We start from the raw sequence: 18,180 nt of genomic DNA, 5'->3' as shown, positions 1-18,180 counted from the left end.
TTAGTTGGCAAGCTAGGGAGTTCAATTCATGTTTTCTATGGCAGTAAATGACACCTGTCATGAAGCATGCTTTCAACATAGAAACAAATTATTGATCTCAATACGATACTGTTTATTTGTCATTATAATGTTTGTTATTTTTTATTACAGCTAAGGTTTCCACGTACTTTAATCTTTGATGGAGAGATTTTCTCAAGGCAAATAAAACAGGGTGATTTTGATCACGGCGTCCGAGGAAAAGTCATTCTAAACACAAACGATACTTTGGAGGTTGGCATCTTATGAATGTTAGATTCTCCTTTTCTTTCATGATCTGTGATTGGGCTGAAATAACAGAGATAAGTCATTTCAAATGCTGAGAATTTCATGGTAACCCCTAAAAAAATCCAGGTTACTCTTTTAGAACCGTTAGAGTATTTATTGGAATGATCAAGCGAGGAGGTGGATTGAAACCCGGTGAATGTAAACTGGTCCTGCACTTTAAGGCCGGTGGCCAATAAATGATATACGTGTGACTGCCTACTGGATATACACGGTACGCACTTACACTTGTGCCGCGTGTGGTTGTGTTTATCCAACACACCGATGCACATTAAATAAACTGAATCTACTGCGGCAGTAAAAGTAAGCGACCCTCGCCCGTTGGCACTAGACATTTGCCAGATGGCCAGTCCCAGCCAGCTGAAACCTCTATTTTTTGGAAAGGTGTCAATCTACTTTTTCTCAGGGTCTCCGATATTACCACTTCCCATTAATTTATATCTGCCCTGTTGTTAAATTGTTGACTGATGTTTATTGGCTCAGGCAGCCTATATAAAAGGGAAGTAATAAGGAATAATGCTTCTTGACATTGAGCTACTTTCTAATCACCTCACCACTTGATCAATGTATTGAAAATAAAATAAAATGTTGTGCAAAAATAGAGTATGTGTCCCGACGATGCAATTCTTCAGTGATATTAATAATTGAATGAATTAATAATTGAAAGAAACTACTAATAAATCTAAAACTATGGGGTTTTTCTCATTTTAGCTACTTATTCGGTTAAATAAATCATTGAATGAAATAGGAATTCATTCCAAACTCGCACATCCCTATCAGTTGAATATACCTCAAGAAATCCAGGTAAATTGCATCAAAAACTTGGAGTTTTTTTCTAAGGATAATTAAATGATTTAATATTATGAGAGATGCTTTGTGTTTAGGACTTAATATGCCTTCTTTTTAGAATAAAAATATTTAACATGAAAATCATCTTACATCATTATGAAATTCAAGTTTTTTCATTCTTGTAGTCACTTAAAACTCCTGTTCCCTTATGATTTCATACTATTTAGCTACACGCCACAGGGAAAAAGAATGGTGCAAGAAATATAAATGGAACATTTTCCATCCATTGGGGTGATGAAGAAGTGATATTAATAGAGGTTGATGTGAATAATGACAACAAGAAGAATATTGGAATAATTGGTCTTAATGCATCTTTACATCAAACCATTGTGGATTACCCAAAGCTTGCCCAATTACAAATAACAGGAAAAGCCTACCCTACAAGGTAATATACATGTTTATACTAAATAATAATAGTTTATTTAAAGATGTATTTGTACTGTAATTGATTTTTTTTTCTACATATAGAATAAAGAGATAGAGATACTAAAGCTGGATACTAAGCAAGTCGTATGTATTTATATTGTTTGTGAAATGAGACCAATGAGTCTTATTGGGATCTGAAAATGTTCTATTTCTTTAGGTTTTCTCTTTTATCTGAGGTGAATGTCAATGGCAAAACCGCACTGATTGATCTCTTGGGATCCAAGGATCTGAAAGTTGGCTTGGTTTTATCATTTAAGGGAAATCTCATGCACAACATGGTTGAATTGGCAATGATACCTCAACGTCTTGTTGTCGATGGATCTTTTAAGCAAAAGAAAAATATATGTGAGGGTAAGTGTCTTGTATATATTATATATGAATTTACACACGTACACTGGACACTTACATGCTGCCGGTATTACAGCTAGCATGTGGCTCCGGAGTCTCCAGATGAAATGCTACTTCCCCGTGGCTTTAATCTCAGGGCGAGTGAGCAGAGTTTGGCCACTCCATCCCAGTCCCAGCCCATTTCCCACACCTTCAAAGCATGACTTGGGGCTAACCCTGCTCCAACATATGGGTAACCAGGCCCCTTTATAATGGCCAAGCACCCAGATTAGATGCACTCAATGGTTCCTATTTTCCGTTGCATTCTATAATTCTTCACTTGCTCTGGATTATATGGATTTGTTGTAAAACGTAAACATAGAACAGGGCTTTCTTCTTCCGTACCAGTATGTTTTAACATGCATTAATAATATTGTCACTTTTGTATATTGCTAGTCTTAATGTTAATCTTTTCGCCCTCCCCTGTTGCAATAGTGCCATGGAATCTCGTGATGTTTTTTGGATGGTACATATACAGTATATTGTGTTGCGTCATTGGTTTAAACCATATTTTTAATTATAAAAAAACAGGAAAGCCATTACTAGTCATTTTGTGTCTGTTTGCAGGTAGCATCACATTTCAAAAGAATCAGGAGTTGTACCAAATTAATCTTCGAAATCGGAATACGGAATGGGATAATACCAGCCTCCGCAATGTTACTTTCAGTTTGACCCAAAATGGATCGAGTGCACTGCCAGCAGAAACGAAACTCAGAGCTAGTTTACATCTAGGGGATTTGGAGAAAAATGTGCAAATCTGCTTTCTAGTGGATGATAGATTGCTTTGTGTGGACCTTTCCAATGCTGGAGATCAAGAGCAACACGGGATTAGAGGGACATTGTCACACAACATAATCCCATTACAGAATGCAGGTAAACAGAGAGGATGGAATATTTATTTTATACTTTCTAGATTGCTCATCCATAAATAAAATATTCTATGTAATGGCACAAGTGAGTTCAAATTTGAGACTAAATTGCATGAGGCAATTTATCTTGCGTCCTGGTTCTTGACTGCCCTTGTTGGCCAGGTTGGTCTGATACGCTTGTACAAGTTTTACATCTTTGATAATATTGATACGATTTGAGACTCTCCCAAGTAGGGATTTGCTGAAATGCAGGTTATATATAAACTAATGGGACAATGCCTTAAAATATGTGAAAGAACTGGTCAAGGTAAGAGGAGAGAGCTCAAGAGAGGAAGTAAAACACAATAAGTACTAATCGCAATAAAAGTGATTTGGAACTGTAGATTATATCAGATAGTTCCAAAGGGGTCTCTGATTGGGGCAGTGTAGTGTTGGGGACTAACATAAATTATTTCCATTGTGTTTTGCAGGAATTCCCAGGGAAGGCACAATCGAGATTACGCTTAACAATACAAGTAATAATAGAACATTTAGCTCAGCGTTGGAAAACGGAAGTAGTAGAATTGTGGCTTCTATGGGGATAGAGAGAAACTCAACCCAGTCCCAGCTAATTACTAAACTAAAGCACAATGTCCATAAATTAAAAGATCATGGAATCCCGTACAGTGTGGACGGCATTTGCTACCATGAGGTATCTATGCAAAAACTTGTTGTATGCATTATTTCATGCGTAAACCATCATTTTATGCTAAAACCATATCTTTGTAGGCATTTCCATACATGAGAGGATGCATGAAGTGATTTTATTTGGGTCTGCTAAGCAAAAATTAACATTCTTTATTATTTTTGGTGTGTGCAAAAATGTTAAGATTATTTATTGGTGTAGAAAATTATTTCAATAATTGATATTAAGGGTTTAGTGATGTTCTGTACAGAAATCTGTTATTTCAAAAGTTCACTAGTAAATAATTCATCTCAGTAGTGGGACAGAACAAATCAGATTTTATATCCAATAGACCTAAATGAGTAGAGATATATGGTTCATTTTTGTAGCAATTGGCATTCGTTTTCAAGAGGCTTTTCAAGGAGGGCTGGCACCTTCTGGGGGGGGTGTTTGGTTAAGCCAAGTGGCCCCATCTGCCTCTTGCCATTGGTAAATAACCTACACACTGGCACATATATGGTATTTACGTACATACACTAATGCATACTTACTCAAGCTACACTAACACACACATACACACTCATGCTAACACACTTTCACATACATGCTCATTCTAACACACATACGCACTCCCTCTAATACACACATGATAAGAGGCACACATATACATACCCATGATGTCACGGACTGGGTCCAAGCAGATGACTGAAAGGACCCAGCGCGCCCAAAGATTGTGTTCAGGAGTCACAATGCAGTAGTGGAGTTGGACAGGGCCTGGTTGCAGGGTGACCACACTCACCCAGGTGATGAGCACCTAGGGTTGTGCAGCCAAACAAAGCGAAATCCTGTAGGAACCCTGGAGCAGGCATGAAACATATCACTAGAATACGTGCAGGATGCTGCAGGCAGGGAGTATGGAAGCTAAGCAAAGGGTATAGCAGAAACATAACAAGCAAGGGACAGGGAGACCAGGCACGAAACATAACCAGACAAGATATACATGTTACATGGCACTACAGTGAACCAGACAAGGAATAAACGTTACTAGACAAGATATACATGATACAGGGCACAACAAAGGACAGGGAAGAAGGCAAGGAACACAGGGGAAGGAGTGAGGAGCCGGAATCCTCGGACGCTTCTCCTATAAGCAAGGATAGGACATATTAACTGGGACATGGGGAGAGGAGAGAGGAACCGGAATCCTCAGATGATACAAGGGAGAAGGGCAAAGGTACATGTGACGAACCCTGTCTGATCTTCACTGTTATTATTATTATTATTATATTTATGTGTACCCGGTTTGAATGTGGATTCAGCCCCAGCCTTCAAAGAGACGATCCTATAATCTGGCTGGGGCTCTTAATCATTCAGCACAGTCCTGTCTGCCCAGACGGCACCCGCACTACAGGGGGGATAACACAGGTGGGGGAACCCATTGTATCCCTTAATCCCCTCACCTGATACATCCCCTGTATACTGATGGGATTTGTGAGGGGATGTGGCTGATAGGATTGGGGGTTGGGTTCGGTGCACAGTGAATGGAGATTGTATATAAGTTCTGTGTGTTTGTAATAAAGGGAGTTCTGTTTTTAACCTCAAAGCATGAAGTCCTGTCTCATGATTGAGGGAAGTGCTGGTCTGTGACTGCTTTCTTCGGACAGCCACAGCGTGTCTGCTTACTGGGAGAGGGAAGGAGCTGACGGGCGGATGTGTCCAGTCTGGGGCACAGGACGATCCGTCACATTGGTGGCAGCGGTGGGAACTACTCCTTCCAGACCAGAGCAGACCAAAGCAACTAGCCGCAGAACAAAGTTATACCCTGGCGAGGAAGAGCCAAACGGATCCACAGATGGAGTGGATTGAACAGTCACCGGGATGCGGGGTGACTTGGAGGGGAGTCGAGACCCTCGAATCGGAGACTCCAGTATGGGAGTTTGAGAGACGGACCCGAGCCCGGCTCGTGAGATGGAGAGCGGCCCTAGAAAAGTGGAGCGCCCACCAAGGTACACATCTGCCCACCCTAGAACAACGAATCAGGGACCAGGTGAATGGGAGGCTCTACTTGTTCGGGGGACCTGCGTCTCCAGGTGAGGTTGCAGAGCTAGAGAGGCTGGTCCGACAGGAGATTGGGCTCGAAGAGGAGTACCGAGCCATATACTGGGAAGCCCGAGGCCCGCAGCGAAAATCCAGAAAGCCCCATTCTCCGGAAGGGATGGATGTTGGCGGGCCTGGCCTGTTGTGGGAGGCATTCGAGGAAAGGGGTTTCTTTGGCAGTGGCAACATGGACCGATGGTGGGACATTAGTGACAAGCGCCGGAGAGCCCTGCCGCCCACTGCAACAAGTGAACTCAGCCAAGACCTTGAGAGACTAGTAGACAGAGAATGGTGCCTCGAGGCAGAATACGTGGCGCTATTCGAGGGGAGCTACGCCCTGCAGTGTGAGCCGACCGATGTTACAGAGCAAGCTCCGGAGGCCGCTCACTGTAATTGGCAAGCCTCCGGACTTGAAGGTTCAGCCACTCTGCCCCTGGCATTGCAGCCAGAGCCCGAAGAGGTGAAAGTGGGCAATCACTTTTGGGAGGAAGTCTTCCGGGCGATTATGGACCGCGTGCAGTCGCCGGAATTTGAGGCAGCGGTCTATGGGTTTCCACTAGAGGCGGCAGAAGCGCAGACAACAGGGCAGAGGGACGCTGTTCTCTGCCCAGCACCATGCGCCCCTCCTACTCCGGCTGAAGCGCCGGCAGCGGGGCAGAGTGCCGCTGGCCTCTGCCCGCCCCACAGTGAAAGGTCCCTGCCTGCTAGCAGGGACCCACCAGGGCAGTGCGACGCGATCCTCTGCCCAGCACTGCAAAATGCCAGACTGGCAGAAGAGCCGGCCACGGGGCAGAGTGCTGCTGGCCTCTGCTCATCCCCCAGCACAGTGTTCCTGCCGGCTAACGAGGACCAACCAGAAGTGCTGGCACCCGGAGAGAGAGTCGCTGACCTCTGTCCTGCACCAGCAATCCTCGCTCTGGCTGAAACGCCGGCAACAGGGCAGAGTGCTGCTGGCCTCTGCCCACCCCACAGTGAAGGGTCCCCACCTGCTAGCAGGGAACCCCCAGCGGAAGAGCTGGCCACAGGGCAGAGCGACGCTGTTCTCTGCCCAGCACCATTCCCTGCACCAGCAGAAGCACTGGCAACCGGGCAGAGCGTCGCTGACCTCTGTCCTGCACCAGCAATCCTCGCTGTGGCTGAAACGCCGGCAACAGGGCAGAGTGCTGCTGGCCTCTGCCCGCCCCACAGCGAAGGGTCCCCACCTGCTAGCAGGGAACCACCAGCGGAAGAGCTGGCCACAAGGCAGAGTGACGCTGTTCTCTGCCCAGCACCGTTCCCTGCACAAGCAGAAGCACTGGCAACCGGGCAGAGAGTCGCTGACCTCTGCCCTGCACTGCTTACACCCCCATTATCTGGCTCTCCCCAGCACGAGCATCCGGGAGGGGGCGCAGGCGGCGACCCTCCCCAGCGGCTGTCACCAATTATGGGAGGAAGGGCAACCGGCATTCCTCCCCAGCGGCATGGTCTAGTGGGCAAAACGAGCCCCAGCTCGGAGAGCCAGGTAGGGGTAAGTGAAACTGCTGCTGCTTTGGAGTGGGCTCTTGTTGTTTGGGTGGGGGAATGTGGAGCTGTCTCGGGACAAGCCCGTAGTCAGGGTAACCATGGGAGGATTCCATCAGGTTGGGAGGGAGCCGAGTCTGGGCTGAGGGCCCAGAGGGGAAAGGAAGCCCTGGAGAAAGGTCTTCCATGCCTGCAGAGGAGACTAAAGAGGGCTGCCCACTGGAGAGGCTTCTGGGCTGGCCTCTTACCCTTTGACTACGGGCCAGGCCTAGGAGCCTGGATGACTGACATGGGGCTGCCAGGGTGCCCCAGAGGCCGCACGCCCGCTCTCCCTACCCCGCAGGACTAGAGACAGTAGAGGCCCGGTCATCCCCAAGCCGATCCGTTAGGGATCTGGCTGTGTCTGCCGGACGTTTGCACAAGAGGGGAGTAATGTGACGAACCCTGTCTGATCTTCACTGTTATTATTATTATTATATTTATGTGTACCCGGTTTGAATGTGGATTCAGCCCCAGCCTTCAAAGAGACGATCCTATAATCTGGCTGGGGCTCTTAATCATCCAGCACAGTCCTGTCTGCCCAGACGGCACCCGCACTACAGGGGGGATAACACAGGTGGGGGAACCCATTGTATCCCTTAATCCCCTCACCTGATACATCCCCTGTATACTGATGGGATTTGTGAGGGGATGTGGCTGATAGGATTGGGGGTTGGGTTCGGTGCACAGTGAATGGAGATTGTATATAAGTTCTGTGTGTTTGTAATAAAGGGAGTTCTGTTTTTAACCTCAAAGCATGAAGTCCTGTCTCATGATTGAGGGAAGTGCTGGTCTGTGACTGCTTTCTTCGGACAGCCACAGCGTGTCTGCTTACTGGGAGAGGGAAGGAGCTGACGGGCGGATGTGTCCAGTCTGGGGCACAGGACGATCCGTCACAGTACATAAAAGACAGACAAACATGAATACAGGAACTAGCCTAAGACTGATTGATAACAATTGGAGATTCCGTCACATGATATGGCCATAGTATGCTTAGCCCACCACTACGCCAAAGTACTCCAATGACGGTGGGTCCTAACGCTAATCCCTGCACGACAGTGGTACGAAACAAACCAAACATGTAAACCAAACACATAGCACTGAGACATACCTTTAGACTGAAGACTGAGACAAACAGAACACACAGGTGGGGCACACCTTATAAATGAAACAGAGCTGAAGCAAAGAGCTGAAGCAGAAGCAAGGAATGGAAAATAGAACAAAGCAAAAGGAAATCCAGGAATGGATCGAAGCAAAACAGGCAAACTGAAACAAGACAGATATGCAGCTCCGCAGCCTGGGCAGAACGTGACACATGAGATGAAAGAATAAAACGACTTGTTAACAAAAGTTTATTTGATTAGCATACTAGAGACAGCAGTCAATGTTTTGTCATACGTTAATGAGACAACATTTTAACACATGAAAATAGCAAACTTATTTCAGGAAAAAACATGAATATTGTATTTTTTTATTTTTAAGGGCTCAAGCAAAAGGTTTTTATCGGGAGTGTCTGTTCTTGTAGAAGATGAAGCTATCAAAGCTGAAGTATACAGAAAAAACACCGGAATTGCATCTGAAATAATTCTCTCTCTACATAATGACATCAGCTCAATAAATAATATAATTCCATCAACTATAAAGGTTGGCTTCGAACCCGAAAGGCTCACTACATATGTTTTTCTGGTTACTAGTGTCATTTGTCCTTCTTTGCAGTGCATGTTAGATTGTGGGGTAGTTTAAAGGTCATGTTCATTAACTATATTAGCACATCTATTATTGCAACTCAGAGTAATGCTTCCCAAAGATCGTTATTATTAATTTGTAGCAGTCTGTGTGGGAATAAATAGCAATGATAAGCCTGGAGTACCTGCCGGTAGCAAATGGCTTGTTTTTGTCTCTTTATTTAAATGGAGGTTGAAAAGTGGTGCTGATGGAGAGGAAGCTGCTCTGAACATTTTTTTTGTGGTTAGATTTATCCAACAGGTTCTTTCAATGAATGCCTCTTCAACAATAACTAACTAATCAGATCAAAGAGCTTCCTCTGCTTGGGAGATTTAATTCTGAAAAGTGATTCTGTATGTATTTCAAAACAAATGTGTTTATTATGTAATAATTCAAATATATAAGGTTATAAAATATAGAATATAAAATTGTGATAAAAATATGAAAATGCTGACCGCCATACCATAGAATTTATCACGTCAAGGTATCCATTATATACATAATTTATACATAATTAATCATAACCCTTGGATAAGCATTGTAGTCCTACGTAGTAGCATTGATATCCCAATAGCCTTCTCCCTTTGATGCCATCTCAACTTGCGGATGTAAATTCCAGGGGAAAATGCAAAAGACGCGTTTACTGTGGACCACTTGAGGTCCCAGATAAAGCAACGGTCACCTGCAATCGTCTTATATAGCAATTATTAACCTTTTTTTTTATATTTTAGGTGATTTGTAATACAGAACTCTCTGCTAACTTACTGTATGGGCACTGCCATGGAGAGCTTACAAGAAAAACATCAGAGGTAATATTAGAATATTAAGTTTTTTAGTAATGTAGTTAAAAAAATGAAAAAATACAAAGAAGAAAACAAATTAGCTGGGTTAGAGTAATGATATGAAAACTCTACAATCCAATTAACAATTTATTTATTTGTAAAATGTCTAAACCATTTTTTGTTTAGGATGTGGAGGTTAAATCCTAGGGCAGTATATATACGTCATCTGGAATATATATGTATATACCGGTACATACAACATATTAAGATCTTTTTTAAGTTGGGTCATTGGCTGACGTCCTTGTAAAGTATAATCTTTCAGTCCTCCTGTATGATCTGGAATCGTGACATGCTTTGTTTTTAAGATTTCAGCTCCAGTGAAAGCTGTCTTTAATGGATCACTTTTGACTAATGGCTACAAAACAAGTCTGTTTGGACTAGCCTCCTCCGGCGATGCGTTTGTTAGGATCAATATAAATACTGAGTTTGGTTTGCACAACTCCATGGAGATTGGGTTGAAACACACATTTTCTCAGCTTTATGCTTTGGGAATCGGCAAGGACAGCAAAATAAAGATTTCTACAAGCCGGCAAGGCAGAAATGGTGCTCTGCTGGATGTCGCAATTGGAAAATGTTTGTTTAAAGCCATTTGTGAAGCTAAAATTGACAGTAATGTAGGTAACATGTCCTCCTTGAACTGGACTACATCGCTGCTTAACTCCTGCAACTATCTTGAGGTAATCAAATTTAGATAAATTTAGTAAATATACATTTTTGAATTAGAGTATTTATTGTCTGTACAATTTCTTCCAGAGAGTACAATAATTATGTCTGTAGCCGCAAACAAAATAATTTCCAGTGATTCCTCCTCAGCTCTGGGAACTCCCTAGATAAAGCTTTGCTGTAACAGACAACCATGAAGTAGACCAAATCAAGACCTTTTATTCATAACATTTTGTGTGTATTTTTGCTAGTTTTAAAAGCGTCACCATTAAGAAACGCATTTTGAAATAAATTGTATAACCGGAAGATGTATTGATAGTTATTCAAAAGTGACCTTATTACTATAGCAACCAATAGAATGGTCCTGGAATGGTGACTAAGGCAGATAAATGAGGCCTTAACAAGATAGATAGATAGATGGATAGATGGATGGATAGATGGATGGATGGATAGATGGATAGATGGATAGATAGATGGATAGATGGATGGATGGATAGATGGATGGATAGATGGATGGATAGATGGATGGATAGATGGATGGATAGATGGATGGATAGATAGATAGATAGATAGATGGATAGATAGATAGATGGATGGATAGATGGATGGATAGATAGATAGATAGATAGATAGATAGATAGATGTCGATAAATGCGCTCATTATATTTTGTTTTCCTTTTTCTAGAAACTGAACTTCCCAAAGAACCTGCATCTGAATGGATCATTCCAGAAGAATCAATGTGATTTGGGTATTTCTCTCAGACTAGAGTACGAAGGGAAAGACGCCAAGCTCAATCTAAAAACATCATGTAACCCCTACACCATTCAGGCCTCACTCAATCACTCTATGGATCATTTAAGTAACCTTGGCATTCCCTTGGCAAACCAAGTCGTGTTCTCTGCATTTACTGGAACGTCTGTTGGTGGCTTGGTTTCCATACGAGCTGGACAATGCAAGATTAACGTAAAGACAGATATCACATCCAGCAATGCAACAAAATGGATTTTACAGACAGACACAGACTGCAAATTATTAAAGGTACCATACATATTTTGATTGTTGCAACTCACAATAGAGTAATTAACGAACATTCTTCAAATGAGTAACATAAATATTGCTTCATCGATATTCTAAGGCATTTGTAATGATTTATCCATTATAGGAATGGTTTAATACTAGTTCATACTGCCAACATTTCAGGTGTCCACATTGGAACACCTGCGTTGTGGTGTCTAGAGCTGGTGAAGATGCGGACACACCTGGGAGGGCCGTGGTCAGGGCAGGACCACAGCCTTCCATATCGGCCACTTCATGACGCTCAGCTGCAGAGGGTTGCAAAGTGGTCCAGTTATTTTACAGCCCCATGTCAGGGTAGATCAGAGGCTGTTCCAAACTGTCCCATGATCTCTACTGCCAGCAAAAGTGGAACAGTGGGGCATCTATGGTGACAGTGGGACGGTGCCTGAAAATCTGGACTGTCCTGTGAAAACTGGGACACTTGTCTTATATTCCAATTAAATGTAACTTGCTGCTAAATATGCCATTTTTTATTGCTATATTGACAGGATCTGAATATCCCATCACAATCTGAAGTTAATGGCTCTCTTATGATCAATGGCTGCGAAGCAGAACTTCTCTGTGCTCTTACATTCAATGGAAACACGTCCGAACTTCAAATAAGGTCAGGGTGTCAGCCAAAACGAAAAGTGGAGATGGTGTTTAGGCATAACCTGCCACTGCTGAAGGGACTGAGTGAAGAAACTATGCTGTCGGTTGTTGTTGGGAAACACTCAAACCATAATGTTGACATTTTATTAAAATCAGGAAAATGCGCATTTGATGTAAAGGGAGATATTCACACGGATCACAAACTTCAGTGGAAAATGCTTCTGGAGAACAAGTGTAAAACTGTCCAGGTAGGTAAAACAGATTTTTGTAATAATAAAAAACTGTAAAAATGGTTACTATTTTAGCATTGGTTAATTTGTTGATATATACAGTATGTCAGAAATGATATTTTAAATAGCGGTGAGCTGAGTCATGTGTATTGAGAAATAAATCACCATTATAAAGTGTGGCAGAGATGGTTTGGGAGATCTGATGTCTCCCTCTGACCAGCCTATAGAGGGAGGAGTGCAAGCTCTGTTGGCACAGACTTGCATATAGAACAAGTATGCAAGTCTGTTTTGCAGTCCTGATTTTGATGGGTAAATTCCCACTAGTTAATTTGGCTGTAGTACGAGTAAAGAATATGTGCTATCTATATACATAATTATCCAATGTATAGTGTGTATTCTGGGGTTGTCCAAGTAGAACTTTCACCATTCATCTAACTTTACAAATCAGAACCGATAGGTACCCTAGGTCACTGCCTACAGTCCATGGGCATCAGTGGGACCCTAGCTTTGACAGATTGGTTTTATATTGCCATGGGGTTTCCATTGCATTGCGGTGAACCTTATAGGTATTCCATGGGTAAAATGTATATAATTCAATGGAACATCATTGAATGGTATGTAAAGTAAATGTTGGGTAAAATATCACCTCTTTTATCATTGAAACTGTTTATTGCAAGTCCGAAATGACAAACATAACACAGACAAGAAGATTTGCGGAAAATGACAAATGAATTATTTCGAAACAAATTTTTTTTCTTCGTTACAGGACCTTGGTGCACCAATGAAAATAGAGGGTTCTGGCTATATTGTCGTAAACAAGAAATCAAACCTGGATTCACAAATGTTAATTGTTGTTGATGAAAGTACATTACAAGGAATCCTAATTGTTAAAGCAACTGAGGTACAGTAAATCCTCAAATAAGCTTGTAGCCCTTCTTAAAAACCCATCATTTCAGTGTGAGATGAAGTGGTTTATTTGCGGGGAGCTGGTCTAGGATTAACCAAGGCAATGCCCTTTCCTCTCTCCCTGTAAATGTTGTCATAATGTTTGATGGTTTTAAATAAACATCAGAAAATTAAACCAATATACATGAAACATGTATACGTTCCAGATTACATTATTGGCATTAGAAGCATACCAATGTACATATAAATATTACTTTGTCATGTTGTTTCATACGTAATTGAATTGGTCATTTGCCAAATGTTGCATATAAGGCAGAATAATGATTAAAACATCAAAGATTCTAAATATTTTCCTCTAGAAGTATTTGTATACAGTTCTGCTGTAGTATAGTATAGATAGTTGTCTACAGCCCCCATTTCTTTAGGACAGTAGCAGGCCATAGCTAATGGCAACTCCATACTGTCTACTTTTTTACCATAGCCCTACCATTTTCACATTTGTGCCATCATATTGCATGCACGATTATTTCTCTCCGCAATTTAAACATGATTTAACTACTTATGTGCATTCTAGCATAGTGTTGGATAATCCTCACTCCTTATAAACTATCATTTCATCCTCTTGTATATGTGTAATGAACAGAAAAAGCAAGAGTTGGATGCAGTTCTCACTCACAATATTCATCCTGCAAAAGCCCTGGGGTTGCCTTCGAGGACCATGGTGGACTTGACAACAGAAGGAAACACTGAGCAATATAAAAGATCCATTCAGCTCAGTCTCGATGATAAACAGGTAATTACTACGCTATAATCTCATTGACATGTTTGGTGCCATGACCAACATTCTAAATTATACCTTTCACTCAATGGCTATCATTGATGTAGAACTATACTAACAGGGTGGAGGGCACTCAGTTGAGATTGAGATCATATAACCACACAGTCTTAGGGATGGAAATACCACACCGAGTCGTATTGCTTCCAGTGTTACAGTCCTTTTGATTAAACAGGTCTGGCAAACAAAACATAAAATGTAAAATAAACAAAAGAAAAGCCTTGCTCTCTTAGCACTAACTAACAATTCTCACTGACTATAGGTGGGCGGCTCACCCCCTGCCAACAAAAAAACAAACTGACCTTCTCTTCACACAAGATATTGCTGTAAGCCCTTGTGGAGCTACACAAATTCTAGTTGAGAACTTTTCATTATATCTTTTAATTCATCAAACAGATCAACGAGGAAATGAGCTTTATTCAGAAGGATGACCACATTGCTTTCCATTACAAAATAATGCACAACTTGGAAATACTAAAGCACTTGAGATTTGAAAATATAATGGAAATGCAGGTATGTCACACTTAATCATCTGATGTATTTGAAATACTAGTCAAGCCATAAATGTTTGTTTAAGGTTTATGAATGTTCCGAGAACAGAACAGTGGAACATCATGCGCAAACAATGCTGAAAAGGTAGAACTAGCATTACTTTGGAAGTTGACATCATTAAATAAACACTATACTAGTGGAGAGATCTTCATTAAAGTTCATTTTTCTCAAGAAAGCTTAATTTATTATATGGTCTTTTAAAATATATGATTTCGCACATTTGAACTCCTGAATGTTAGTAAACACAATGACACGCATATAAGATACCAAATAAATACTTGAGTAACATCTTCTTTTTGATACTTTTGTATACTTTACTTTACTGTAATTGTTATTGCACAAGTTATTCCTTCTAAATGTGGTGATGTATTGTTAAAAATATCATTTCATATTTCCACAAGATTTTTCTGTTTTACGCTTTATCGCTAATAATTATACAATAGCATTGACTGTCTTTTTTTAATCTTTATATTTAGGCAGTGGCTGATTTGAAAGAAACAAGAAACCTAAGTGTCTCAGCTCACTATGGAACATATAACGTGGGTGCTACATTACAAGCTAAGGGGAATGAAACAAGAACCAATTTGACCGGGAGCGTCCGACACAACTGGCCCTGGTTACTACATAATGGAGTTCCTGTTTCCATACAGGTGACTTCTAGATACATCTGATTACATTTAAAGAAAGAGCTGTCATATGCTAATAATATTTCGGTTCAATTCTAAAATTAACATTAAAATGTATATTTTCTGCGCCAAGCGGTGGCAGGAGTTGGCGGGTGATTTGAGCATTTGAAATTCATGGCTAGCATATCTAGTATTGGCTTTTTATAATGCATATTGAAGTTGGGGAGTAACTATTAAAAAAGACTATTAAAGGTTATTGGTACGGAAGGAGAAGAGAGTCCTGCTCTTTTGAGTTTACAATGAGTGCTTGTAAGATAAAGACATGCAAACCGGGTTACCCAACGATCTCTAGGTGGGGATGACGGGTGGTCTCCTTAGGATGCAGGGTATTAGGGGATTGGGTTGTATGCTTTTCTGAATAGGATGAGAAATGAATGATACTTAATGGTATTGATTTGTTGATAGTGTATAAAACATGAACACCTTGCAACATATGAATACTACATGTATTATCAGACTATGTTCCTGGTCACTGACCAGTTTCATCTCTGATTTCTTTTACTTGGTCAGCAATAAAATGTTTGAAGCCACACTAATTGATAGGGTTACTTTTTACCTTCTTTGATTTTATTATTGATAAAAGCCTATCACTTGTGTTGAACAGTAACATTCACTGGAGTCCTTATTTTCACAACGCAGAATAAGATTCAATGGTCCCTGTAACATTTAATCAGGTCCTATTATATATATATAATATATATATATATATATATATATACGGAAAGAGGTCTGGTGCAATTTGGGTTTGTAGTAGTGTGTAGGTGGAGCTCTGGTTTTCAATCCAATGTTCTGGGGATCCTGTCTTTCCGGGGCACCCTAAAAAGTCACTTACTAGCCGTTACTAGTCACAATACATTCCACATGTCAATGCTGCACAACCAGAACACTACCATTAAATAATGTTTCATCAAGAACATGTAAAAATAATGATTTGGCAATAATGATTCAATGAAAAGTCAGTACTCATTGGGTAAAGTATGTGTTTTATGGCCTTGGCTTTCACATGGACCATGATACTGATATAAAGCATATGTAAGTTGTACTTATTGTATGTGTTGTTGTTTCAGACTTCTCTAGATATTGAAGCAACAGATGAGAAGCAAGAGATAGTGGTATATGTTGCAGGAGGACAGACGTTAATCACGTATACTGTGGCTTCTCTAAGCACAATGAAGGACAGGACGGTCTTCTTTAGAAGTGTTCACAACAGCAAATCTTTCCAGATAAATGGTTATCCAAAAGTAATACATTTTCTGGCTGCGCTACATAAAGAGGGTATGTTATAATGTTAAAGAATAGACTTATTTATGCTCTAGCAAAAATAGAGACCGGCAAATATGCATGTGTATTTGTGCAACATAGTTTTATATTACGCTAGTGCAATATAAAAGCCCATTGAGTGTGTGTATCACAACCTTGACATACAATTTAAATGTTCAATTTGCTAAATTTTGTTTAAAAGAGCTCTTAATGTGAATTTTAAATAATAGTTCTTTGGTCCCATTCTTTAGGAAACACATACAATGGCAACCTAGGGATGGAATTTGATAAGAAAGCACTCAATGTTAGTATGAGCGCAATTAAAGGAGAAAAGGGTATCTTTGAAGTTACCACAAGGACAAAACATTCTCTTCCGCTGCTTCTCAGCTTGGGATATCCTACTTCAACCCAGGTAATGAAATGAAGTCTAAACAGTCTATGACATCAGTTATATATCTTCATTCTGTTAATATTTCTATTATTTCTCTGAGCTTGTCAATGCACAAATACTGCAAGGCACCTGACGCCTTGAAGACAAAATTGGTTATGTGGCCCATAACTATTAAATATATGTTTTGAACTGCGAAAGTGCACCTAAGTGGCTGTAATACATTTCATGATGCCTTAGTTAGAGTCCAGTCGGATACGGAATTTACAATTTTACCAATAACAATATTTATCAATATTACATTCTACACTTAAAGCTATAGAGGAGGATTGTCCCATCCTTGTATCTACTTGAGAGTGTCAATTATGTATTGTTTTGTAAACGTTTGCTGAAAAAGAAAAGCGTAGGCTTTTAATGAATTCTGTAAATAGACCTAGTAAACTAGATCCACTCTCATTATCAATGTTGCTCAGGTTATCATAGTTATTAAAAGGCTTGTTGAATATGCTTTAGATTAAATCTATCACTTCACTATTTCCTTCAGGTGTTACTTCACTTCATTTTAACCAGCGTAGACGTTGGTGGGACTGTGAAGCTGAACTGGGATCAAAGGACTAAAGTTTTTCTCAGTGCGCATGCAAAAACTCAACAGCAGAGGTCAGTGTGTGCATTCCATGAAAACGGGTCAGAAACAGCAAAACATGAAATGTTCTTTTCTACTTGCACATGTAGGCAACACATATGATGCAAAGAAATGATTTACAAATATGTAATCTTTTGTTTCCATTCTGGGTGCAAAACAGCATTCAACTAACAGATTGCAATTAGTTGGTCACCCAACAAACATAGGTGCTTCTACAGAAGGTCTGTTAAATACTATTTGCAAGGAAATGGCTCATATTGTAAGATAGGGGGTTCTAAAAAAAATTTATATACATTAGATACCATTCCAGCTTAGTATAGGTTTTCCATTTTATTATTAATTTTAAATCTTCACACAAAAGCATTTCCGCAATAGGGTAACCATGAACGACCTCTGTAAGCGATTTCTAAATGTGATTTATACTCATTTCATATTCATATACCTAACTTCTCAGAAATACCAGGCATTACAACAGCTAGGGTTTACAAAACATTTGCATATCAACCGAAGACCACACAGCTCAGTAATGATTTGTTTGCATTTTTGCACCTGGTTTGTGCCGATAGATTCCAAAACAGCCTAGAGCAGCGTTTGCACATTGCAAGTATGAGCCGTAGTACAAAAGTAAA

The 18,180-nt window shown here is 40.7% G+C and overlaps 1 protein-coding gene across 1 annotated transcript in view; it reads left to right on the top strand.

Moving 5' to 3' along the window:
• LOC128501125 (uncharacterized) overlaps nucleotides 1-18,180 on the top strand; it is a 68,007-nt gene that overhangs the window by 25,931 nt on the left and 23,896 nt on the right. Inside the window, exons 25-42 of the mRNA XM_053470484.1 lie at nucleotides 151-270; nucleotides 1,033-1,125; nucleotides 1,338-1,555; nucleotides 1,754-1,951; nucleotides 2,555-2,856; nucleotides 3,323-3,543; nucleotides 8,635-8,796; nucleotides 9,609-9,686; nucleotides 10,025-10,396; nucleotides 11,068-11,421; nucleotides 11,949-12,299; nucleotides 13,048-13,182; nucleotides 13,831-13,980; nucleotides 14,419-14,535; nucleotides 15,051-15,224; nucleotides 16,328-16,535; nucleotides 16,772-16,932; nucleotides 17,453-17,565. Of these exons, the coding sequence (XP_053326459.1) occupies nucleotides 151-270; nucleotides 1,033-1,125; nucleotides 1,338-1,555; nucleotides 1,754-1,951; nucleotides 2,555-2,856; nucleotides 3,323-3,543; nucleotides 8,635-8,796; nucleotides 9,609-9,686; nucleotides 10,025-10,396; nucleotides 11,068-11,421; nucleotides 11,949-12,299; nucleotides 13,048-13,182; nucleotides 13,831-13,980; nucleotides 14,419-14,535; nucleotides 15,051-15,224; nucleotides 16,328-16,535; nucleotides 16,772-16,932; nucleotides 17,453-17,565 (3,527 nt within the window). The remainder of the gene's footprint in view (nucleotides 1-150; nucleotides 271-1,032; nucleotides 1,126-1,337; nucleotides 1,556-1,753; nucleotides 1,952-2,554; nucleotides 2,857-3,322; nucleotides 3,544-8,634; nucleotides 8,797-9,608; nucleotides 9,687-10,024; nucleotides 10,397-11,067; nucleotides 11,422-11,948; nucleotides 12,300-13,047; nucleotides 13,183-13,830; nucleotides 13,981-14,418; nucleotides 14,536-15,050; nucleotides 15,225-16,327; nucleotides 16,536-16,771; nucleotides 16,933-17,452; nucleotides 17,566-18,180) is intronic.

This window comes from Spea bombifrons, chromosome 7, assembly GCF_027358695.1.
Source record: "Spea bombifrons isolate aSpeBom1 chromosome 7, aSpeBom1.2.pri, whole genome shotgun sequence".
Classification (NCBI taxonomy): Eukaryota; Metazoa; Chordata; class Amphibia; order Anura; family Pelobatidae; genus Spea; species Spea bombifrons.
The sequence above is the reverse complement of the archived record's forward strand: the minus strand, read 5'-3'. Positions and strand labels throughout refer to the sequence as shown.